Source organism: Sus scrofa, chromosome 11 (genome assembly GCF_054392235.1).
Source record: "Sus scrofa isolate SSC_HxYL_T2T_F1_AM1 chromosome 11, Sscrofa_HxYL_maternal_Yorkshire_Landrace_v2.0, whole genome shotgun sequence".
NCBI lineage: Eukaryota > Metazoa > Chordata > Mammalia > Artiodactyla > Suidae > Sus > Sus scrofa.
Window position 1 is genome coordinate 68,139,291 of NC_139393.1, and position 25,910 is coordinate 68,165,200.

General features: G+C 38.0%; 1 protein-coding gene across 5 annotated transcripts in view; it reads left to right on the forward strand.

Annotated features, from left to right (window-relative positions):
* GPC5 (glypican 5) overlaps positions 1-25,910 on the forward strand; it is a 1,359,194-nt gene that overhangs the window by 313,983 nt on the left and 1,019,301 nt on the right. For all 5 annotated transcript variants that reach the window (XR_014820113.1, XM_021065368.2, XM_084982488.1 and 2 more), the window contains one exon: positions 4,218-4,343. Coding sequence is in view for 4 of the 5 variants with exons in the window: in XM_021065368.2 (XP_020921027.2) it covers positions 4,218-4,343 (126 nt within the window). In the remaining variant the exon portion in view is untranslated. The remainder of the gene's footprint in view (positions 1-4,217; positions 4,344-25,910) is intronic.

A 25,910-nucleotide genomic window follows, 5' to 3' on the forward strand; every position in this document is an offset into this window, starting at 1 on the left:
GAGATGTGGCTCCGATCCCATGTTGCTGTGACTGTGGTGTAGGCCAGAGACTACAGCTCTGATTCGACCCCTGGCCTGGGAACTTCCATATGCTGCAGGTGCAGCCCTAAAAAAGCCAAAAAAAGAATTCCTCATTCTTTAGTTTTTATAGTGCTTAACATTGAAGTTTTTATTCTGCTTTGCTCTACTTCTAAGTCCCTTTGACTTTTTCTCACTTCCTGTTATTTGCCTAGGAGATTTTCTTCTATATTTAGGACTTCAGTTACCACCTCTATTGACGGTAAACTTCACATCACTTGCCGAGTCCACTGATTCTGAGGTCACGTGTCCAACAGCAAACCTCCATGGTGTCTGTGGTTGTTATACTAGTAACATCAGCATTACCTGATGCTTCTTGGAAAAGTAGACTCTTGGGCCTTTGTGCCAGACCCCGAGCTATTGAGTCCACATCTGCATTTTGGCAAGATTCCCAGATGTTACACACTAAGTTTGAAAATTAAGATTCAGAGTTCCCACTGTGGCACAATGTGATCGGCAGTGTCTCTGCATCAGTAGGATGAAGGCTCGATCCCTGGCCTGGCAGAGAGGGTTAAAGGACCTGGTGTCACCATGGTGAAGTAGGTAGCAATTGCGGCTTGGATCCCTAGCCTGGGAACTCCCTACAGGGCAGCCAAAAAAAAAAAAAAAAAAAAAAAAGTAGGGTTCTACTTGATATATTTTTTTTTTCTGGTTGTTTTCCAAGAAAAAAAAGTCCTAAATTGAACATGGTGAGCATGGAATTAATTAGTTTTCACTCATTTATTAACTTGGTAACTAGTTATTGCATGCACCATATTGTCTTTGCCACTGTTTTAAGGCCTCTAGTGGTGAACAAAACCAACCAACAAAATCCCTGCCGGCTTGCATTTTTATTCTAGAGTTGGAGACAGATAAGGAACAATAAAACAGAGTAAATAAGCACATTACATGCTAGACTAGGAAGTTGTATGTGCCATGGAGGGATGAACATATTGAGCAAAATAACGGCAATTATTCGTATAGTGAATAACCCAGTCTTTCTCTCTATCAGCTGACTGGAGAGGAAGAAGACAGGGTTATCTTAAATTTGATACTTTATCTGTCATTTCCAAATTCCTAATGTCTTTTAAATCTATCAATTTTCATAATGTTTACCAGCAGGCTCTCCCCTCTCCCTGCCCGATCTTTATATTTCTTGCTTTGAACTTGGTTCCAGTCGCCTAAATGACCTCACTACTTTTCTGTCTATTTCCACAATATGGTCATGGTGATGTCACTTGCTTGCTGGTGAAATTTTCATGACTCTTCACTGCCTTCTGAATAAAACTGAAACATGTGATGATCAAGAAGGCAGACTAGGGAGTTTCCGTCGTGGCTCAGTGGTTAATGAATCCGACTAGGAACCATGAGGTGTGGGTTCCATCCCTAGCCTTGCTCAGTGGGTTAAGGATCTGTCGTTGCCCTGAGCTGTGGTGTAGGTCGCAGACATGGCTCGGATCCCGCGTTGCTGTGGCTCTCGTGTAGGCTGGTGGCTACAGCTCCGATTAGACCCCTACCTGGGAACCTCCATATGCCACGGGAGCGGCCCTAGAAATGGCGAAAAGACAAAAAAAAATAAAAAATAAAAAATAAAGGCAGACTGTAATCTGGCTTATTCCTACCTTTAACTATAATTTCCACAAGCACATTTGTCACTAGCTAAACCGTTTAATGAGTCTCTGAGTACCTATGTTGTTGTTTACTTTTGCTTATCATGTTTTTTGTTGTTGGCTTCTTTGGTGTTTTTTTTTTTTTTTTTTTTGGCATGTAACAGTGAAATGTTATCTTCTTATTTCTCTGTTCTCAAATGTGAGCTGACTGATTAATACTGTATTATTGTTATAGATTTCTGCCAAAATATGCATTCTTAGAAGGCAGGGACTGTTTTGTTGAGCCCTGGATCCCAAGGACCAATACAGAGCTTGGTACTCCATAGTGGTCAGTATTTTGTGGCAAATAATTGATAGCTGATGGTTTATAGAAAGAGTAGACATCTATTAGGAGATGATTCCTTCAGAGAGAATGCCTGTAAAGGCAGGGAGGTGTGTTTGGAGAACAGCGAGCGTCTCACTGTTGTGGGACCTATGGCTTCTTGCTGAATTGAGGTGCGAGGGTACTTTCTATATCTTCCCAAGAAATATGGCTTTAATGCTGTAGTGAATAGAGGGCCATGGAGGGATTTTAGCAAGTGAGTGGCCTCCAGATTCAAATTTTATAAGGTGGCTGTTGTGGAGAATGGGAGCTGATTGTTAAGGAACAGACTGGAGGTATATCCTCCTGGTGCAGTGATTCCAGAGAAAAGTAATCAGGGCTTGCACTAAGGCAATGGCCATGGTGTTGGGCAAGGGGACTGGTAAAGAACCATGTCAAGTTTTCCCCTTTATGATCTAATGATTGTGAAGGGAGACAGGAAATGAGGGCACCATTTACTGAAATTGAAGGAGGAGGTTTGGGTACCATAAAAACATTTACTCTGTTCTATGCGACAGTTTGGAGGCTCAACCCTCGCAGCCCTTTGTCCCAGGCCCTTTTATATCTAGAGGAGTCTGTGATTCCAAACAGGTGGTCATTTATAGTGAATAGAATTGAGGACAAGAGTCACCCATCTTTCTGCTCATTAACCCCCACATCTCTTGGAAAGAACCAGTCAGTTGCATCAATTATATTTTAGTAGCTAGAGCATGAGACTGTATTTGTTCATGCACTCCAGTTGTAAGGACATAGCCATCATGGAGAGACTTATTTTCTAGTAAAGGAATTCAGTAAAGTACAAATAAGCATCTCAGTATGCTGGTGAGAAGACGAAACATTTTTTTTTTTTTTTTTTTTTGGATTGCACATGAGTTAGAGATTTATGTTTCCTGTGGCCATTTTGTCATCATTTTTCTGGTTAAGTAAGCTTTGCTAAAAATTTTAGTAAATACCAAACACTTGCTATGGAAACATCTCATCTTCTCTATGATTGCAGATCTTATATATTTCAAAGTTACAGATTAGTGGTTCCTTACAACTCCAGCAATTTCCTTAATTAGTTCTTTCAAAACCAGTAAGAGGGAGAATTATAAATTAATACAGTTCTATATCAGTGCTGTCAAAATCAGATTCAATTTTTAAAAATTTGGTTACTCTATAACTTAGTCACCCCTCCTCTTTGATTTCATTTTAAATAAATTATTTTTAAAAAATCAATGGAGAATATAATTTCATAATTGCTACATTTTAATTACTCATTCGGGGAATTTCTGAAAATTGCTTTCCTTCCAAAATTTCCTTCTGTCCCTGCCTTCTAGGCCAGGGGACGTTTCCTCTGGATCAGACTAGTGGCTTTTCATTCCTCCCCCCTGAAAAAAATTTGTTTATGTAAAAAAAAAAAAAATCAAAACTAAAGTTTTTAGGATTTGATCGTTTGAAATGGCAAAACCCAACTTCTTGGGACCTCAAAGTGTAGTTTTGAAACTACTAATTCTTGGCTTTCTCAGTTAAAAAGCAAACTTACTTTTTTGTTATTGTTGAAATATCTGTTTCCATAACTGATAGTGAAAAGGAAAGAAGTATGAGAGTCAGAAAAACCTAATGGGTTAAATAGTACTCCTTTCAGTATCTTTGTTTTCGTGCTTCTGAAGTGTGTACACATTCGGGTTCTCTATATTTAGTAAAGACATATGCCTTTATGTTCTTAGACACCAAAGGGAAGACCCAGATGGAAAATCACCAAAGTCTACTAAACATTTAATCAGTGAGCAATCAGGCAGCTTGCTAGAAGCCTCTGACATTTCTATATGGAAAAGAGGGTAGTTAGCATCTCTGTGGTTTAGATGCCGGAAGCTAAGTAAAGTGGTGTGTGTGTGTGTGTGTGTGTGTGTGTGTGTGTGCGCGCGCGCGCACACAAGCGCATGTGCCCAGGCACCAGTCGCAACTTCTTAGACCTGGAGTTATATAAAATTCATACTCTGAGAACTTTTATTTAAAAGCATAAATGTGAATGCAGTTTTAAAAAAATGTAGTTTTCATTTTATTAGAAAAGTCTTAAATTGCATGAAAATTAGAGAAAATTTTAAACGTTGCCTTTCATACATCATACATAAGACATTGGGCCACTTATATTAGCATATGTTACGGATTTTGGGGTGTAATGGATTTCTTTATTTTTTTCCATCTAGAGAATTTATCAACAGCCTCCGCCTGTACAGGACGTTCTATGGCGGCCTGGCCGATGAGCTCTGTGCTAACGAGTTAGCAGCTGGTGATGGGGAACCTTGCTGGAACGGAGAAGATATCGTGAAAAGGTACTTTGTGTGGCGTGGTCTGTGAAAACATAGCGGCCACTGTCATCCTTACTCTTTTCCCAGATCTTGAATGCATTACTTCAATTTTAACTATGCCACGCAGGTGGGAGTATTCAGTAATTCCTTCTCTTTAGTTTGTCAAAAATAAATTTGGTTCTTTTGACCTTTGGGAAATATGACAGCTTTCTGGGGTGTTTTGAAAGTTCTCTCATCTTTTCTATTTGCGACTTACTTCCAAATCCCACCTTTTCAGCTACTTAAGAAGTACTTAACTTCTAGCCAATCCATCTTGTTTTTCAAATACCTTTGCCTTTTTCTAACATTGTGAGTATTAGAAAGTGATGAAATCTGGAAAAATGTGAATACCTATGAATAGATTTGTGGATATACGTCACAGCAGTATCATATGTCCATTCTACAATTGTTTTATTGATAGAAGGAGGGAAGGAGGGAGGGGGAGAGAGAGAGAGAGTGTGTGTGTGTGTGTTTGTGTGTGTGTAAGTGCTGGTACTTTTACATATGTCTGAGGCATTGCTTATTTGTGTGTTCTCGGTTGTTCTCAAGCTCAGGAGTGAAGTTTTTCACCTTTTTTCCCTCATTGTCTAGAATTTCTTTGACAGTTTATTTTCCTTTGCTTCCTATAACTAGTTGTACTCTCAAGTAATCTCCTGAGCTTGAGAAAGTCCTAGATTCTCCCTCTGTGAAAGTATCATTTGTGGATATAATTGGCTGGGAATTAGTCCTTTGATTTGTCCAATGCTAGTGATTATTGTAGACTGTAGAATTGTGTTGTGTTTGGATTTGTATGTTTTAGTGTGTTTTACTCTGAGCAGTCTGCAAAAGGGAAAGAGAGGGTGTTAAACTTTCTGATTTATAAACATACCTGATTTGGCATAAAGGTAGGTAGGTTAGTTACCACAAGAGTGAGGAGTTTATTTAAAATGTCCTTTGGAAAATTCAATTTACCATGATAAACATATACAATAGTTAATTTTAATATGAATTTATATTGAACAAATGTTTACGTATTTTTGGGTGATCATATTCATTGAAGTCAAAGGTTGCATTCCTGATATATTAAATGACTTCCTGTAGTTTATATCCAAATATCTCATAGGAAATCTTCAATTTCAGAGAAAATAATTATTGAACACAGAAACTGTAATTAAATTCAAATAAAATATTTGGCTGACAGAGCGAGTACTCTTTTTTTCATTATGCTCCTTGGATGTTGAAATGTATTTTTAAATATATCTTTCCTGCTTTACAGAGAGCAGTTGTAGCATGCACAGTATTTTAAGCTCTTGTAGTATTCCATGTTAATAAGATTTCTGCCACGTAGACCTAGTAATTAAATTCCACTTTGACTTATCTGTTCTCTTTTCACATTGTTCAAGCTAGAATTGAACATTTTTGCTTATTAACAATTTTTCTACCAAGGCTAATGAGAATTTCACTGTGATTAATGAACAATTTAATATAGAACATATTTAATATATCACATTATATTATGCATTTGATTCTAGAGATGCAGGAACCTTAGTTTTAGTTTATCCCATTCCTCTTTAGACTATTTGGTCTGAGGTTTGTATAAGAGGAAATATTGTTGGAGAAATCAATGCTTTGACAAAACTTTTTATTTATTTATTTTTTGGTCTTTTTGTCTTTGAGGGCTGCACTCATGGCATATGGAGGTTTCCAGGCTAGGGATCCAATCGGAGCTGTAGCCACTGGCCTACACCACAGCCACAGCAACGTGGGATCCAAGCCACGTCTGCAACCTACACCACAGCTCACGGCAATGCCAGATCCTAAACCTGCATCCTCATGGATGCTGGTTGGGTTTGCTAACTGCTGAGCTCCTATGGGAACTCCAAAACTTTTTATTTATTTTTATTTATTTATTTATTTACTTACTTACTTATTTATTTATGTCATTTTAGGGTGGTGCCCACAGCATGTGGAAGTTCCTGTGCTAGGGGCTGAATCAGAGCTACAGCTGCTAGCTTACCCCACACCCACAGTAATGCTAGATCTGAGCCATGTCTGCGACCTACATCACAGCTCATGCAATGCACTAGATCTTTAACCCACTAGGCAAGGCCAGGGATTGAACCCAAATCCTTATTGATACTGGTTGGGTTCGTTACCACTGAGCCATGACAAGAACTCGCATTGACAGAACTTCTATTTTCAACTCAAAAAATATATTTTCTTCTACATGATATTTTTTTAAAGACATCAGTTCACGGTTTATGAATAAAGCAAGAACTCTCTATAGAAAGTGCCCATGTTTCTGATAAAGAAATTGAACGATTCTCCTTATGATTACTTGCTTCCACTTCCCGTCTCCCCTCTTCTCACAACCTGCCTCCTGTTTGCCAGCCATTCAAGGGCACCATCTGATTCTATTCTCCTGTGGACACCTTTCACTTTGCTTATTTTTTTCGCAAACAGCATGCTTTATCCATTCCTCCACTGATAGACATTTAGGTTGCTTCCTTGTCTTGGCTATTGTAAATAGTGCTGCAGTGAACATAGAGGTGCGTTGTCTTTTTGATTATGGTTTTCTCTGGATAGTGGGATTGCAGTGTCATACAGTAGTTCTGTTTTTAGTTTTTTAAGAAACCTCCACATTGTTCTCCATAGTGGTTGCACCAATCTACATTCCCACAAGCAAGATAAGAGGGTTCCCTTTTTCTTCACATCCTCTCCAGCATTTATTGTTTGTAGACTTCGATGGTGGTCATTCTGATCAATGTGAAGTTTTACCTCATTGTAGTTTTAATCTGCATGTCTGTAATAATTAGTGATGGTGAGCCTCTTTTCATGTACTTTTTGGTCATCGGTATACCTTCTTTGGAAAAATGTATATTTAGATGTTTTGCCAACTTTCTGATTTTTTTTTGATATAGAGCTATATGAGCTGTTTGTATATTTTGGAGATGAATCCCTTGTTGGTTGCTTTTAGATATTTTCTACCATTCTGTGGGAGCCAGTGCTTGATAAAAATTTAGAACAGAATTTTTTTTTTCAAGGAAAAGTCAGTACTAAAATATAAATACCCATCATATTTGGTTAACTGATTGATCATGGTATAGTATTCATCATGGAATATTATGTGACATTTAAAAATGATGCATATTTATGTCTGCTAAAGTGGATAACTTCAAATAAATATTAAGTAAAAATAGTTAAAAGTTGGATATTAATTATTGGACCAGCAGATTTAAATAAGTAAATAATTAACATTGGCTCAACATAGAGTATTTCTGGAAAGTTACTTGAAAACTGCTAATATGCTTAAAGTACAGAGGAGACTTTTTTATTTGCATTGTGATTATGTTTAGTGAAAACATGTTATAATGATAGAATTATGGGCCATTATTATTCTCTCTTTATAATTTTTGGAAGTAAAAGAGCTATTTTTATATTGCATTTCTAACCAATTTGGATTTTTGTAGTAATTTTTGATATCATTTTGTCAAGGTATTAATGGATATGTTTTGGTCTCCCAAACTACTGCATTTATCTAAGACGGCTGCTGTTAGTGTCAAGTTCTGATGAATGTTACTTACAATCCTGAATTATAAGCTTCTTTTTCCTCAAGAAAAACAAAATATAGTAGTGATCACTGTGTAACAGCACAGAAATCCCCTATAGGATATTGATTTCAGAGACCTGTGGTTAGTTGAGATAAATAATGCCATTAGATTTTAAAGAAATGAGTATCAAGTGAATGTCTACCATGTTTGGGGATAGTCGAGGTTTTTTTCCTTTCTTGTGTTGGGTGATAATACTCATCAGGCTCATCCTAGAGAAATTATGCCAAACATATCAAAGGATAAATTGGTGGCCAAGATTGAGCCTATCATTCATTGTAAGAATGAAGCGATTATTTTGGCAAGATTTTTTTCTCCTGAAGGCATTTTTTAGGAGATGATTGATAAGATTATTTATGTGCACAGACGTGCTGCCTTGAAGAATAGGAAAATCATACAGATTGTTTCAATATTATGACAGGTCGATAAAATTGGGTCAAATCACCTTCGTGCTCATGAAAGAGATGGAATTCCTTTGTGATTGTAGATGAAATATCTCAAATAGCTATAGCATATAAGGATTGTTTAATTCATGAAATAAAATCTATTTTAATTTCAAATGATTTTAAAGAGTGCATGCTTACCATAGCAGGACACCAAGGTCCATAGTTCAGACCGTTTCTGATTAACGATGAAAATGCATTACTGAAATCTGTATAGTCTTTAACTCTTTAAATCCCTCTATCTACCCATCCTGTCTCTTCATCATGAAACAAAATTGTTCTCTGAAAGGCATACTAGTACTTGCTCTGTTCTCAGTTCCCTGTGATAGCAAATTAATTGTTTGATGGTTTGCACTTGACTTTCTGAGTACTGAAGTTCAGGTGACAGCTACTTAATTATCAGAGCTTCCTTTTCCCTTTTGATTAATAGACAGATAATCCAGTAACTCTCACTCAATCTCCAAGAATTTACGACTTCTCAACAACTCTTAAACAAGCCAACACCTGTTAAGTATCTTAGTAAAATTAATAATCCACATGATTTTGACTTCATCTTGGTGGAGTTAATGTTCTTTAATTCTTCTTTCCTAACCCAGTGTTTTCTTTTTGAACTTGTATGGTAAAATGCCTCTTCTCAACATACTTTAATAGAATTTTTAAAAATCAGATAAAAATATAAAGTCTTAGAAATCTTTGAGGTTTTATACTTGTCTGTTATCAGTTTTCTTTCCACCCAGATAATGACTTTTTCCCTTGCCATAAATTTTTTTACCTCACTATTTTCCCCTTTTAGCCATTATTTATCTGGAAAGCTACTTCATCTTCAAATTTTCTTTTTTTTTCTGACCTTTCTGCATTCAGTTTTATTTCTTTTTTCTTAAATACCTGGCCTAGTTTCCAAATGTCACAGACTGCATTTAAAACCCAATCAAGTCTCAGGATTGTTTGGAATTTTATGAGTGTAACAACTGGTTGTTTTTTCTATATTGCTTATGCAAAGGCAGGGTGTTCTGCATGATGGAAATACCAGTCTGTTTTCTTTCTTTTTCCTTGCAATTTTGACCTACTCAAAATCAGATTTATAGTATTGAATTATGCCTTTGTTATCATATTTGGTTCAGAACTGGATGTCACTTCAAAGGTGTGATGACACGTCGTTCCCACTCCTACCCCACTGTGGCAATCTACCATGGACCTTGGTATTTCCCCTATTAGTGGAATCACTTTCCACTAAATTGTTTTCTTCATACAACTGTATATACAGTTTTGCCAAACTCCCACTTCGAGTACAAGTTGAAGGAATTCCCTCATTTGTGTTTTATTGTCACCTCTAAATCCACCGTGACACCTTTAGTATTTATTTATCATATATCTTCTTTCTACTGAAATTTATTTTGTATCACAGCTCCTGTATTATCTGACAGGCTAAAAATGATATCATTGAACACCTACCAATAATTTTTTAAAGATAACAGGACTCTCAGGAAAAGGAATTTTTGTTAAGTGTTAGTGAGAACTAAGGGATTTGGTGATTTGGGAATGTGGCTTGGTGATAACATTTTGGTAGTTAATATGTAGCTCCAAAATGAAACCGAGTGTCTGAAAAGTAAGAAAGGAGATGAATCATCAAAGTTTCTTTCTATGGCTGACTCTGGATACTGATTTTTTTTTTTTTCCTAACTTAACCTTCAGATCATGCATGTCTCATTGTGTGCACTTCCATAGGCATTTTTGTGAAACCAGAGTCTAAATAATTCTAAGAAGCTCCTGTGTTCTGGGTTGGAGACACATTAGGTAGAATCATCTTTATTGTAGATGAGGCACCTGGGTTGGGGGTGCATAAAAGTGCCTAGGCCTGCCCAAGATCAAAAGTCTAAGTCTACTGTCTTCAGTAAGGGAAGAACAGAAACATTTTTACTCTTTCATGGCAGAAGTAAAAAGTGTCATTTTAGATGTATTATAAGGGACTGTTAAATTCCTCGCATTGTAGTAAACATATTCTAGGTCCAATGGGATAAGCACTGACTCGTAAGCATTGGGGTCTGAATGAACAAAAATGTGCAGAGCTCTTGGCTGGGCACTGTCTCTTTCTGCTTCCCTACAGTACACTTGCTTGGCACATAATTTTTCTTTCAATGGTAGTATCTGAAATAGTTATCCCATAGTTTGTTTCTATAGAAAGTAGTATAGGAGATGGTAGCACATTTTATCAAATTTGTTCCAAAGTCTGACCTTCCTACCTAGTGGTAAAGCCTAGGCAAATATCCATTCTTCTCTGGTGAATTTCATGTTTTCTTAAAAATGGTCCATTCATTTGGCAATAATTACATATCACATTTCTGAACAGAGGAATTTCTTTTGAATCTTTCTTCCCTGGCTTATTGGCTTCTTAGTCAGTTGTCTCCTATTAAGCATGCAGTCATTACATTCAGGGAGCTGGACTCAAAGGTGAAAGTAGAAACTGTTTAATTAAACCCATTTCAAAGGCTGCTTTTCCTTTGTCACTAGAATGAAGTCATGGCTAGTTCTCAGAATTTTTTTGGTCACTACTGGTGTCTGAAGCATCTTTAATTGTCATTAACTCCATAAACAGTCTGAATTCAGTAATTAAATTCAGCCCATTAAAAGTCTAAATTCAGTAAAGAAAAGATCTAGGCCAACTTAATAAGCAACTCGAAACTTCATTTCAAGTGGCCATTTCTCCCCTTGCCCATTAGGTACTGCTTCCATCGAAGAGGCGCCTGGGGAGGGAAGCAGTGGACAACTTTGGGTCCACCTGCTAATCCTGGGCTCTCCTTGTCCTCCAGCTGATGCTTCTGACTCCTGCACATTCAGAGCTGGAGGACAACGGGACAGCAGTGAGAGAGAAGGGATAAGAGAAAGGGAACATTCCTTTAGACTGATCATTTTCTATCTCTCATTAATGATTCCTAACTTGGCATAAAGTTATTAAGGCTGATGGCCAGGGGCTTCTGTGTGTTCAAGACTGTGCCGCTCTTTTAATCTTCTCCATCTGATGGTAAACCACCGGCTTTTTTCTGCTGACTTCTGTAGGTTTCACTTCTTTCACCTGGTCCATTCTATCCTGTGTTTGGTGGAAGTACAGGCTGTACCCAGTGGAGCTGCCTCTCTTGACTCTGCTGCTAGGCAGGCACCTTCAGCTAAGAACATGGGCTCTTTCTGTTTTGCTAGGTGTGGACCAACTACCAGTCCTTTAAATCTATCAACTTCCAAAAATCCTTCAGCCTTTCTCACTTAGGATGAATGAACGTGGGGATGACACAGTAATCGGACAAGTTGCTTCGAAGAAATTCTCTCCTTTGGCTTCTTCAACCTCAATTCTTGAATGCTCTTAAGCAGGATGTCAAGACGAAGGAGTCAAAACCAGTGTTTAGCCATCTACTTTTTATATCTAGCATCTCAGTTTGGAATGCCATCCATCTTTTTAGCTGAAATGGAAACAGAAAGAATGCTGTTTCAGCCTCTTTTTACATGTATTGAAATTTGTGGGTAGAAGATAGAAAATTAGACTTCATGTTCAATATGGCAGTTGACCTTGAATAGGATACAAAGGTAAGTGAGACTTTGTCCCCACCTCGGGGACTTAGAGTCCAAAAGCAGTTTCATACTATGTACACAGCAAAGCAAATACTGTGAAATAAGATAGACACAAACAAATCCCACAGGCTTACGCATAGGGAAGAAATCTCATTTGATTGAGAAGGATTTGAAAAGTATTTAGTAAAAGACGTAATATATGGGTCGCCATTCACTCATTTAAAATAACTTCCCTGAAATATTTATGAATTAGAGGATGTCTGGAATTTGCTTTAAAATAATTCAGTGAATAGAGGGAGGAGGGTCAGACTGTATAGGAAATAAGGTTTTCCTTCTGTGTGTAGATTGTCATGGAAGGTGAACTCTGGGTACAAGTGTTCTTTGTATTTATGTATGTGTGAAGATTTTATAATAAAACATAACAAAATACAATGCATAATACAATTATGTGTTTAAGAATCTATTCTGTTCTGGATGATGGGGATACAGTAATGGACCAGACAGACGGGAGTTGTTTCTCATTTAGATGAGGACACAGAGGAGATGAACACTGATTAAAGGATTACAAGTGTGAATGGTTTGCAAACTCTTGAAGGTTCAGGGGAATTTTAATCAGCAGACTTGGAATCAAGAAACAGAATGGAAGCATGACGTTCTTGAATGAAATACACCAACTTTGGTGGCCTCTTAACTGCATTATTTCCATGTGTGTGTGTAACCCTTCAGGTCTTCTCTTTTCCTTCTCAACACTCTTTCATTTGAGCGTCATGGGCATGTCCTGACCACTTAGTAGTAACTTTCACTTGTTCATTATAGTGTAGCCATTCATTCAGAAAGTGGGTAAAGCCCAGAGGCTAGGAACCTAGACTGAAGAGACAGATCACCAAAGTTCCCAGTAAAGTTGAGCCACTGCAGCTATGTGAATTCAGGCACATTTATGAACATCTAATTGTATCAGTTTTCCTCTCTTTAAAATGTGGCTGAAAAGAACACCTATCTCATTTGAGAATTAAGCTATTTTTACGGACAATTTAGAATAGTAGCCCTCACATGGTAAGCATTCAACAAGCTGTTAAATATTCTTATTAAGCAGTTTATATTCATTTACTTCAGTAGGAATGAAAACATTATTATTGTTGAGCTTCTCTCTGCATTGGATGGGTTCTATCATGGATCTGAAGACTTGTTTGGAAAACAAAGACATGCGAATGTTGGTTAATGAGCCAGTAACATGAATATGTGAGATCTTGGTTTGGAAGTAGAAGATAGTGCCTTATTAATAGTTTAAAGGATTTTGTCATGGGGAACAGAAGTAGAGAAAATAGAATTTATCAAATGCTCCAGTTTTGGAAAACTGTGGTCTGTCTCGTACCCATGCAATTACATCAGTTTTCTCAAGGGAGAACTATAAGTTAAGATACAAAGGAAAAACATTATAAAGATAAAAGAGAAGTATTTTACTCCCAAGCAGTAGTTTGAGAACAGTCCATCACTGTCTTAGAGTCGATCATAATGAACTATGGGTTGACTGGAAATAAATGTCTGAAGCCAGGTGAAATCTCAGTACATCACACAACAGATTGTTTTGGTGATGCGACAGTCTTAAGGCTGCTACACTTAGAGTCCTTTCTCTTCATCCACTGAATTCCCAAAGGAAATACATGTCATAAACAGAATCACTGGAACAAAATGAGGCTGAACACCAGTCATCACCATGTGTCAAACTACTCAGTTTCCCGCCAGAACAACATGGAACAAGGAAGCTATTTTTAACCTGTTACTTGCTTCCATCAGAGACTGTGTGTAGAAGATGACAAAAAGTAAAAGAGAGCAAGATAAAAGTTCACTGAAGTGGAAACCTAAAGGACCTTTTCCCATCTGTTCGGCACAGAAGTTGTTATCTCTTTAGGGGTACAGATTTCATCACAGTTCTATAGACTTGTGACTTCCAGATTGTGTTATTGCAAAACAGGAGCAGTCTTCAGGGGCTCCAGGAAGCCTATTCCTACGTTAGCCTGAGCTGTTTCTTTTTTTTTTTTTCTTCATTTTCATATTAAGCTTAACATGTGAAAAACTATTTCCTTTTCAGTAAAATCGATGTTAAGTTCTCTCATCTATAAAGATGGCACATATTTTCACTTAGACTAGCTCCTACATTTCCATATCATAAGATATAAATTCACCAGTGAATGATGTATTGTATTTTAAAACGCCAGAAGAGACGAAAGGGAACAGTTGCTTATTCGTGATACTTTCTTCTTCCAATAAAGTCCGGTATAGTATCATGTATTTTACAACAGCCTAGCCACTGTTATCAGTGCATTTTATTGCCTAACCATCAAAATCCGTACTTCCTGATGTGTTCCTCAAAACAAAGGAGTAAACTTCACTGGGTATCGTTGAAGTGGGGTTTCTAAATGTGATTTGAAATTACTTTCACATTAATGAATGTAATATCTGAGGATTATTGATCTTTGTATTTTGAGTTGCATGGTTAATTATGTATCTTATTGTTCCAAAGATGTCATTTTCTCATGACTATACTGAAATGAGAGAATGTTCTTTTTTTTTCTTTTGTCTTTTTAGGATTGCACCTGTGGCATATGGAGGTTCCCAGTCTAGGGGTCAAATCGGAGCTGTTGCTAGTGGCTTATGCCAGAGCCACAGCAACACCAGATCCAAGCCGTGTCTGCGACCTATGCCACAGGTCATGGCAACACCGGATCCTTAACCCACTGAGTAAGGCCAGGGATCAAACCCGCAACCTCATGGTTTCTAGTCATATTCGTTACTGCTGCGCCATGACGGGAACTCTGGGAATGTTGTTTTTTTTTTCTCTTGGATAGATAGATGAATGAAGATTATTATTTTTGAGTATTTTTTAATAGACTCCATTTTTAAAGTCCTCGGTTTAATCAGTTTTATATGCAAAGGAGCCGCAAAGAGTTCAAGTTATAAATCTATCTTGAAATCCAAGAATCTTAGAATCATGAAGAAAATGAATCTGAAGTCTGAAAAGTAGCCTAAATGTTGATTCATCTGAAACTGTACAAAACTGTGAACAATGGTTGGGAGAAGAGAAACTGAAAATTGGATATACACTTTGGGATAGTGCTTAAATTTTTCATAACATTTCTGTTTTATGAAAAATAACATTTCCATTTTAAGATGTGCTGTATAATCCTTGAGTTCCTTCTCTCAGCATCAGATAACCTGTGCCTGAACTGGTACAAAGCTGCTCATTTCTTTACCCCATTCTGTGCAGTTCCGATAGCAAGAAAACCCTTCTTCTAATAAAGTGAAGACTCTTGCTAGGCAGTTTGGATTTCATTCTAGGTGCATTAAGAAGGCATTAATATATTATGTGTGATGATGTAAACATTTTCATGTAAATTAAATATTAAATGATAATTATGGATATGGATGAAATATTGGTCCTTTTTTGGATTATTCTAGACAGAATCAAGGTATTTATAGGTATATTGAATCAGTAAATCAAGAGCATTTTAGAGTAACATATGTAAATTATTTTGTATCAAACAAAATGAATAAGTCTTCTTTTAGTAAACATGGAATATTTAAATATAAGGGGTACTGCACAGTAGTAAAATGTACAGTGCTTCTGGTTTGGAACTAAGTCTTTGCCAGCTAATTTGAAGTCATGCTTCTCAAACTGCCATACATGTTTTTTCAGAGATAAGTGGATAAGAGATGCTTTGTGGGGTAGAAAGAGCCACAGTACAAAAATGAAACCTGCAGTGAGAGGGCTTTCTATGTGATAAGTATATAATCATGTGTTAGATGTATTAGTTAGGGTTCTGCAGCTAAACAGAACCAATAGAATCAATAGTGTCAATCCATCTATTGTCATCATCCATATTTAGAGAGAGATTTTAGGGTACTGGCTCATGGGATTGGGGCTCGGGCAAATCTTGGATCTGCAGAACAGGCTGGAAGTTCTGTTAAGATTCAAATATTAGTCTTGAATCCAAAGGCAATCTCAAGGTAGACCTTCTTCCTTTCCTAGAACCTCTGTCTTTTCTCTTATGGCCTTCAACTAATTGGAAGGAACCCGCCCACATCAAACAGGTGATCTGCTTACTCAACATCTACTGTTTTTCATGTTAATCACACCTAAAAAGTCCCTTCGCAGTGACATCTCCATGAGTCTTTGGCAAAACTCATTGGGTATCAGAGCTGGGCCATGTTGACACATAAAATTAAGCATCACAAGTAGTATTCTAGGTGATGAATGAGATGGCAACTTTGTGCCAAAGTTTATGTTCTAGACTTGGCAGGATTTAGATTAAGTCTCCAGGGAAAACTGTTCTGGAGAAATCACATTTAAGCTAAAAATGGGGGGAGATCTGATTTTTGCACGTAGAGAGAACACGATGCCTCATGTGCCTGAAAAACAGGAGGGAAATCCACCTGAGTGGAGCAGGGGAAGGTGAGTAATGCTTGAGGCCTGTCTGGAATGAGATTGTAGTTAGACAAGTGTCAGATCGCATGGGGCGGGGAAGGAGTTTGGATTTCATTCTAGGTGCATTAAGAAGTCATTGGATATATCCAGCACAAATGAACATCTCCTCAGAAAAGAAAAACATGGACTTGGAGAAGAGACTTGTGGTTGCCTGATGGGAGGGGGAGGGAGGGGGAGGGATCGGGAGCTTGGGCTTATCAGACACAACCTAGAATAGATTTACAAGGAGATCCTGCTGAATAGCATTGAGAACTATGTCTAGATACTCATGTTGCAACAGAAGAAAGAGTGGGGGAAAAACTGTAATTGCAATGTATACATGTAAGGATAACCTGACCCCCTTGCTGTACAGTGGGAAAAAAATAAAAAAATAAAAAAATAAATAAAAAAAAGGAAAAAAAAAAAAAAAAAAGAAGTCATTGGAGGTGTTGAGCCAAGCCTGATGATATAATCTAGATGCTTCATGGAGAGTAATTTTGAATGTAAAGTTGGAGAGAAAACAAAGAGAAATTTACTTTTCCTGACTTGCTGATATCTGCATAGAATGAGAGAGAATGAAAAAAAGAATGAAATTGAACATGTACCTCTAATGAATATAAACATTATTAGCCACAGTGAATATGTCACATTTGTGTTATCTAGATTTGTCTTCTTTGCAGAGTAATATAGACCATAAAAAAAAATCACAGACTTAGGATAAACCATGTGCAACCCATGTCACAGAGGGACTTTTACCCCTTGTAGTCCTACATCAGATGAGTTATAGAAATAGTAAAACTCTGATAGAAAAGTGCATCAGTAGGGAATTCCTGTTGTGGCTCAGCAGAAATGAACCTGACTAGTATCCATGAGGATGCGGGTTTGATCCCTGGCCTCACTCAGTGGGTTGAGGATCTGGCATTGCTGTGAGACTACAGACATGTAGACTACAGACATGGTTTGGATCCACTGTTGCTATAGCTGTGGCACAGGCTGGCAGCTGTTGCTCTGATTCAACCCCTCTGGGACTTCTATATGCCCACCTGTGACCCTAAAAAAAAAGAAAGCAAAGAAACATGCATCAACAAACAGTTTGCTAAAACTTATCAGAGCCTTTAACCATATGAAAAAATACCCTCAACTGTGCAAGTTAAATGAAAGAACTTCCATTTAGTGCAAATTAGTGCACATTAATTTAAAAATTATTTTGTATGTATTATACTGATAGAGATCATTAAATCTGATAATTCACAGCATTGACCAAAGTGTGGAGAAAAAGGTATTTAAATACCTCAATAAGAGGGACAATTATTTCTACCTTTGAAGGGCAATTAGATAACATATATAAATATTTCAAATGCATATGACCTATGAAGCAACTGCTTCACATGTAGGAATTCATCTTCAGACACACTAACATCCATAAACAAAGGAGTGTGCGTTGCACATAGTTTATGTTTGCATAAGGTAGAAACAACCAAAATGCCCATTAATAGGGAAAAATGAATGGTTATGTATATTTAAGAAAAGGAATATAATTTTTATCTTTGGGTTTTTTTGGTGTGCCTTTTCTACTGTTTGTTTATTTTACTAAAGTATACTTGATTTACAACGTTGTGCCAATCTCTGCTTAATTTTGAATTTTAAAAAGAAAGGTGTACAGGTAGTGATATGGACATAGCTACCAAAAAGTATTGGAGGATATGTATAGGAAGAAAGAAACTATTGATTATAATTCTATGTGCTTTCATAATTTATCATATGCCTTCAGTCATTTACCAAGAGAAAATTTAAAATAAATTTATTCATGTAAATGTTAAAGGAAAATTAGATATTGCTCTGAAATATGAAAAAGATGTCTTGCATAGGAACAGTATCTTGAAAAGCCCACACATTTCAAATAAAATACATGCAAATTGTCAAATAAGTTTCTTAAGTAATTTTTCAGTGTAAGGTTTAGAATGATTTGAGATGGGAATTTCATCAAACAGAAAATAGTAACTGCTGCCCTGAAGGTCAAACTAATGGTTTGGAGATTAGAGAGAGGTAGAGAACTGATTAGAACAGCCTGCATGCTGCTCACAACTGAGTAGAACCCGAACCCAACTGGTTCTCACATCTGACATCTGGATGAGGAGGTGTGGTAGAGACTGAATGTGTTACCCCTAAATTTCCGTGTTGGTGGAGTTCCCATCGTGGCGCAGTGGTTAACGAATCCGACTAGGAACCATGAGGTTGCGGGTTCGGTCCCTGCCCTTGCTCAGTGGGTTAACGATCCGGTGTTGCCGTGAGCTGTGGTGTAGGTTGCAGACGCGGCTCGGATCCCGCGTTGCTGTGGCTCTGGCGTAGGCCGGTGGCTACAGCTCCGATTCAACCCCTAGCCTGGGAATCTCCATATGCCACGGGAGCGGCCCAAAGAAATAGCAACAACAACAGCAACAACAACAAAAGACAAAAAAATAAATAAATAAATAAATTTCCGTGTTGGGAGTTCCCATTGTGGCACAGTGGGTTCAGAACCCGATTAGCATCTGCGAGGATGCGGGTTCGATCCCTGTCTTCACTCAGTGAGATAAGGATCTGGTGTTGCTGTGGCTGTGGTGTAGGATGGAAGCTATCGCTCCAATTCGACCCCTTGCTTGGGAACTTCCATATGCCACGAGTGTGGCCCTAAGGAGAAAAATAAAGTTCCATGGTGAAACCTAACCTGTAATGTGATGGTATTAGGAGGTGGGGTCTTTGAGGGGTGATTAGGTCATGAGGTGTCACCCTTATGAATGGAATTAGTGCTGTGGTAAAAGAAGGGAAAAGCATCTGAAAAAGAATATACATGTGTATGTTCATGTGTACCATTAAGTGAATCACTGTGCTGTACATCTGAAACTAACAGAACATTGTAAATCAACCAGAAATAAAAGAATAAAAAGATATATATGTTGGCCATATGAAGCATTTATGTATTGTTATTATTACAGCACATGGAGATGCTAATTCAGTAAGTATAGAAAGGAGAAAAGAAAGAGACTCCAGAGAGCTCCCTAACTCCTCCCCATGTGAGGAGCCAGTGAAAAGACAGCCGTCTATGAACCAAGACTCATGCCTGCCCTAGACACTGAATCTACTGGTACCTTGATCTTGGATTCCCAGCCTCTAGAACTGTGAGGAATACGTGTTGGCTATTTATAAGCCCCTTGTTCTTGTGTTTCTGTGATACAGGCCCAAGTGGACTAAGTAGGATGGGTTGGGATGAGGAGAGAACTCAGTAGTTGGTAGTGAAGGTTTTTCTTACCTGTTTGGTTATTTTCAGTTTCTGTAGTCCTATATATGAGCAAATAAGTTTATTGGTGGATGATTTGCTATGTTTTGAAATAAAATACAAGAGGGATATATCATAATTATACTAGAAATTTCTGTTTAGAGAGCATATGAGGGGTGTGATAAAAAAAATTAATTCCAGGTAGTAATAGAATTGTAACTTTTTATCTAAGTTTCTTTATAGTAAAACCATACCTTCAGGAATGCTATTGCCCAATACATAGTTGATTATACATTTGCTTTTATTTTTCTGAAATTTATATATCAGTTTGCCTCATTTTTATTTTCATCTAAGCACTCTACTTTTGACTTAAAATATGTTTGGTTTCTTTTTTGCTTTTTGGGCCGCACCCATGGCATATGTAAGTTCCCAGGCTAGGGGTTGAATTGGAGCTACATCTGCCAGCCTATGCCATAGGCACAGCAACACCAGATTCAAACTGCATCTGTAACTTACACCACAGTTCATGGCAACACTGGATCCCCAACCCTCTGAGCAAGGCCAGGAATTGAACCCGCATCCTCATGGATCCTAGTTGGGTTAGTTAACCGTTGAATCATGAAGGGAACTCCAAAATGTGTGTACTTTAAATTTCATATATTTCATATAATTAGTCAAGAAGAAAGTTTTTTTTGTTTTTGTTTTTGCTTGACACATAGCCCATTAGTGAGGAAGAAAGATGTTTATTTAAGAGAAAAATAATCATATTACATAAAAGTCTCACCTTGAAGATGTAGGGATATAGAGTTAAAGAAAAATGCAGTGTAATGCTCCCTGAAAACTCATGAAAGGACTTATGCCCTTGAGATATATTTTTTTTTTATTTCCCAAACATTTAGTACAGACATGGTTCCCAAAGTGTGGTTCCCAGATTGTCAGGCCCCATCACAGGCCTCTACTGAATCATCAGAAACCCTGGGGCTGGGTCCCCTGCTGTGCCCTCCCCATGATTCTGATGCACAAGCAAATGTGGAAACCACTACCTTAAGATCACCTTTTTTTTTGTAGTTATTTTTTTCTAAGACTTTAGATTTTTTAAAGAAATAAGAAGGGGCCCATTTTCCCCATATGGAAGTCTAGATGTCATGATATGATAAATCTTAACTGGAGAAGTGATATGATTCTTTTTTGGCTAAAGATTTAGAGCAGGGTTTGTATCTGATAGAATTCCATGTTGATACAAAGAGCACCCTTCTACATAATGAATTTTGCCTATCAGATGGCGGAAGCCTTTACACAGCCAGAATTTTAAGTATTGCATATTTCTGGAAGAAAGGCATTGATTGTCCTCCTTAGATATTTGGTATCTTCAATGGAAATTAATAACTGAAGTCACATTTGGATCTGTATCAGTGCTCAGGGGATGAGGCATTTAAAAACATTGCTCTTTCATGCAAATATACATGACAAAATATATAGAGTTTTACATAATAATGGCTACTTGGGGATTTCTAAATACTGACTTTAATAGACTGCTGAGTAACTGCAAATAAATATAAGGTAAGTATCAATTAGACTTATTCTTAGTGTAATCTCTAGAAAAATTCTGGAAGGGAAAGTTATGATTTATTAATGGTAGTATTATTTCCTTTAAAATAAATGTTAGGAATGAAATAATGATCATTTCTACACAAGGCTGAATCATATAACTTTCAGTGTATGCATTTTGGATAAAGGTTTCTGTTTGGAACATGGTGTTTTCAATGTCATCTGGTTCTACAGTTTTAAAATATTCTTTGGCCAAAAGTTCCTTGCTTCGTCCAGGCCCTCAGATCAAGCTATTTGTAAACTGGAAAGGCTTCAGGACCTGGCAGCTAATTAGGAATTTATTCATGCAAGATGCAAGTCAGCTTCTCTTTGGGACTCAATCCAATCCCACATAGCAAGGCTCAAGATGCATACACAAACCCGATCCATTAGTGCTTATATTGACATAATTTATCATGTTTTTAATGTGTGTCTTTGGGGAACTATTCACTAGCAAACTTTATTATTGTTTTTATTATTTACTTATCTTTACAAAAATTTTAATGCTGTTCCTGGGAAAACACATGGTTGTTTGGAGATGCCTAATTAGCAGTTTCCTGTTCATTTTACTTGCAAATGTATTGCTTTCCTCGCTAGAAGTTTTGTAACAGCCCAGATAACAAATTGCTCAGCCTCATGAAGATTTCACCAACTCAACTGTTTCGTTTTTAATTCAAAAGATGCGGAAGAGCAACTCACAGGTGGTACTGTATGGAGAGCAATCACACCTGTCCAGAGGGTTCTTACTGGAAGGATGTGAAAGTCAAGAAGACTTTCTCTTGTTTATCTTAATGAAGCAGATGCTGTCTAGGTGCATACAAATGAGTATAAAGAACTTGCGTATCTTGAACAGGGGGAAAACTGCTTTAAAAGACATTTCTTATTTAAAAATTTCTGTTATGGGATTTTTAGCTTTCTCGCTGTTGAACAATGTTTAACAAATATTTGTTTGGTGCCTACTTAGCGCAAGGCTTGGTGTCAGTGTTAAAAATTCCAAGCAGTGGTCCCTGCCTTCTTGGGAATTACAGCACCTGTGGTAGCCTGTGGTGAGTGCTGGTATGGTGATGTGCAAGGTGCTATGGACTGCAGTTGACCTTGAACAACACAAGTTTGAAGTGCAAGGGTCTACTTATACACAGACTCTTCCCCAGTAGTAAATACTACAGCATACATGATTCAAAATTGGTTGAATCTTTGATTGCAGGTCCTTGGATGCAGAAGAGCCATGGATTCTAAGGAACCACCAACATGGAAGGCTGACTATCAATTATATGTGGGTTTCTACTGTGCTGCAGGTTGATCCCTCTAACCCCCTCATTGTTCGAGAGTCAGCTGTATGTTGGAGAAGCATCTGGGAGTCAGGCAGAAAAGGGTACTGCTAGTTCCTCTATGCTCTGCCCTCCCCTTGATCTGCAGCATCCACCCACTGCTCGAGGTGTCAGTGGACACTCACAGCTGACACCCTCTCCAGGAAATTGCCACCTGGCTCAGAGTCCATGCACTCCTCCTCAAACCCTTTGCCTGTGCCCCAGCCAAGTGGCAAACACTAAGATGCACATTGTAGCATCATGGCCTCAAGGTGGCACCACCTCCGGGCTGTGATTTGTGCTTCAGTGCTTCCTGGTCGTAGTGGAGGTAGCTTGACACCAGCTGGGACCCATTCTTGCAACACTTTATCTCTGACTGTATCCCTCATCTCACTCCCCTTTGCCTAGCAGCATAAATCTCTGAGACAGGAATCTACTTCTAAAGAACCTGATTAAACAGGGATTTTCAGAGACCTGCAAGGCCAGTAGGAACTCGCTGGATGAAAATGGGTAGAGAGTAGAGGTTATTTCATGCAGAAGAACAACAGCTGTGAAGGCATATGAGGGGGGAAGAGTTTTAGATAAGTCATAGGGTGAAATGTGTTTGAAGCAGGGTTTGAGGGTTGGTAGGAAATGAGAGAAAAGTGGTGGAAATGAGACGTGAAGCTAAAGAGGTTAAAAATCTTTGTAAGCCAAATTACAGCTACATCTAATTAATTTAAAGATTGTGAAAAATCTGGAGTTTCTGTTGTGGCTCAGTGGTTAATGAATCCGCCTAGGAACCATGAGGTTGTGGGTTCGATCCCTGGCCTTGCTCAGTGGGTTAAGGATCCGGCATTGCCATGAGCTGTAGGTCGCAGACATGGTTTGGATCCCTCGTTGCTGTGGCTCTGGTGTAGGCTGGCGGCAACAGCTCCGATTAGACCCCCAGCCTGGGAACCTCCATATGCCGCAGATGCAGCCCTAGAAAAGGCAAAAAGACAGAAAAAAAAAATTACAGATGGTGAAAAATCTAGAATATCATCTATATTTTAGCCTATGTAAAATATGTGATTTTTGAAAACATGTATGTATTTGAGATATTTCAAAGTAATTTTCTCAAATTATTTCTTTTGAGTATGCTATAGGAAAGAGGTAGCTGCTATCAAGGGATTATTATTACTATTTTTTTCCTTCTATATTTAACCCTGTTGACTCCAACACCAATTATAAGGATGTAGCAAGCCTGCAGTTGGCGTTGTTACCATCTTGCCGAAATTCTCGTACTTCTTTTTTTTTTTCCAAAGAAAAGTCTCTAAAATGCAGTATGCAGAGTGTACTATAAGTCTATAAGATGTACTTTTTACCCATCAGATAGAAAATATGTATTTAGCATAACATTTGCCATGGTAGATCTATGATCACTCAAGTTTTAAAGATGTTTATTCTGATATACTCCATAACCTGGCACTAACCTATGAAGATGATTCTTCAAAACCTGCGGACTTCATTACTGTGTGTGTCACTAAGCACAGGTGTATAGTATAGTTCTGGCGAAACAAATTTTTAAAATTTGTATAAAATATGGAAGAATTACTTCTGAGTTACATCCAACTGCCAAACATCAGGCTATATTAAGGGTTATTTTATCAGACGCAATACCTCTCTACCATTTGAGGTATAGCTAATGCCACATTTCTATTTGGACTTGAAATTGCCCTAAGTTGTGACTTTCCACAAATACACTGATCTAAAAATATATATACAGAGGTAGTGTACTGATAGGTGGTGTAATTTGTTGTTATTCCTCTTATAATTCTTGGACCGGTATCTCCATGCTACCACCATTTCTACTGCACTCAGACCTTCATTTTTGCCCCCAAGACTTGTGTAATAGACTCCAATCCATCAACCTGCCACCTTCCTTAGAGATTCATTTTCTATTCAGATGATTATTATTTGAACAAATGAACAATGCAATTCTTTGCTTATAGCCCCCTTCAGAGTACGCGCTTTCTGTGCAGTTCTAGACGTCTTTCTACTCTGTCCAGCACATCTTCAAGCCAAGCATACCAAGTATCCTTTCGCATCTCTGTGGTGTAGGGCAAGCATTTCATTTCTCTTGGAGTTTTCTCTTCCCCATCCTTCCTCATCAAGAGGACACATTGCCATTTTAGAAAGCTTGATCAACTGGCCATTTCCTTTTCTGGTATATCCCCTTACACTAATGCTTGGTGAGTGCTCCCGTGACAGCATTTGCCTAAGACATCCTTGGACCCCTCACTCAGAGGGCTATCTCTTTTACTGGACTCTTCCATGAGTGAGAGTCCCAGGTTTCCTCTAAGTGGGAGTTAGATATGTCTGAAGTTGGGAGCATGGATGGCTAAGTCTCTAATTTCGGGAAGAATCATCTAGACGTGAAGAGGACGATGAGCCCCCGTAGACATAGATTTCAAATGCCCCTGTCACTCAACTTTATTTCCCAGTTTAATCCCCATTGCGTCTAATGTCACTGCAGATATGGGGGTGCAGGGTACCTCTGCATTCTGCCTTGGGCAGTCAGTTTTTGGACCAATGAGCATTCCATCCATGGTAGGTGATGTTACCTCCACGAGAGCACCTACAGGATCAGTGATGAACCCAGTATGCTGAGATCGTGGTCCCTGGCAGGGAGGGGCTATGATGCTATATGATGCTGGGTTCTGCAGTATTATTGGTGCGATGGCTTTGATGCCTGCCCAAGCAGGGGTGGACTTCTGAGACACCGTTTCGGGATTTTCAGAAACACCTGATTTCAAGGGTTCTTTAGAAAACTCGGATCTAGCATTTTCCAGGCAGTGATCATTAGGGTGAAAATTAAGTTAATGTAGCCTCGTTTGTTTATACAGCCTTGTAAGGTCTGAGGAGACTTTTTACACATGACTGTTTGGATTATATCTGGTTAATTACAGTAGAGAACATTATCACTCACTCAAAGCCAGGCCATAGCTAAGCACTTTGTATTATCTTCTATTATTACCTATTAATAAGGTGTTATTATGGTCTCAGTTTTCAGAAGAGGAAAGAATTGGAGCCACTAACGCAAGATCCTATCAGCAGTAGGTAGCAGAGTTAAAGCTGGAAATGAGGCCAGATCTCATATGATTTCCATTGTTAAGCTCTAGTGCCCAATCCCTAATAAATTAGATGTTTGGTAAGCAACTGAATGAATGAATGTAAGAATAACTAATGTATTTTTTTCATTCAAGAAACAGGGAGGGAAGGATTGGGAGTTTGGGATTAGCAGATGCAAACTATTATATATAGGATTGATAAACAACAGGGTCCTATATGTATAGCACAGGGAACTATATTCAATATTCTGTGATAAATC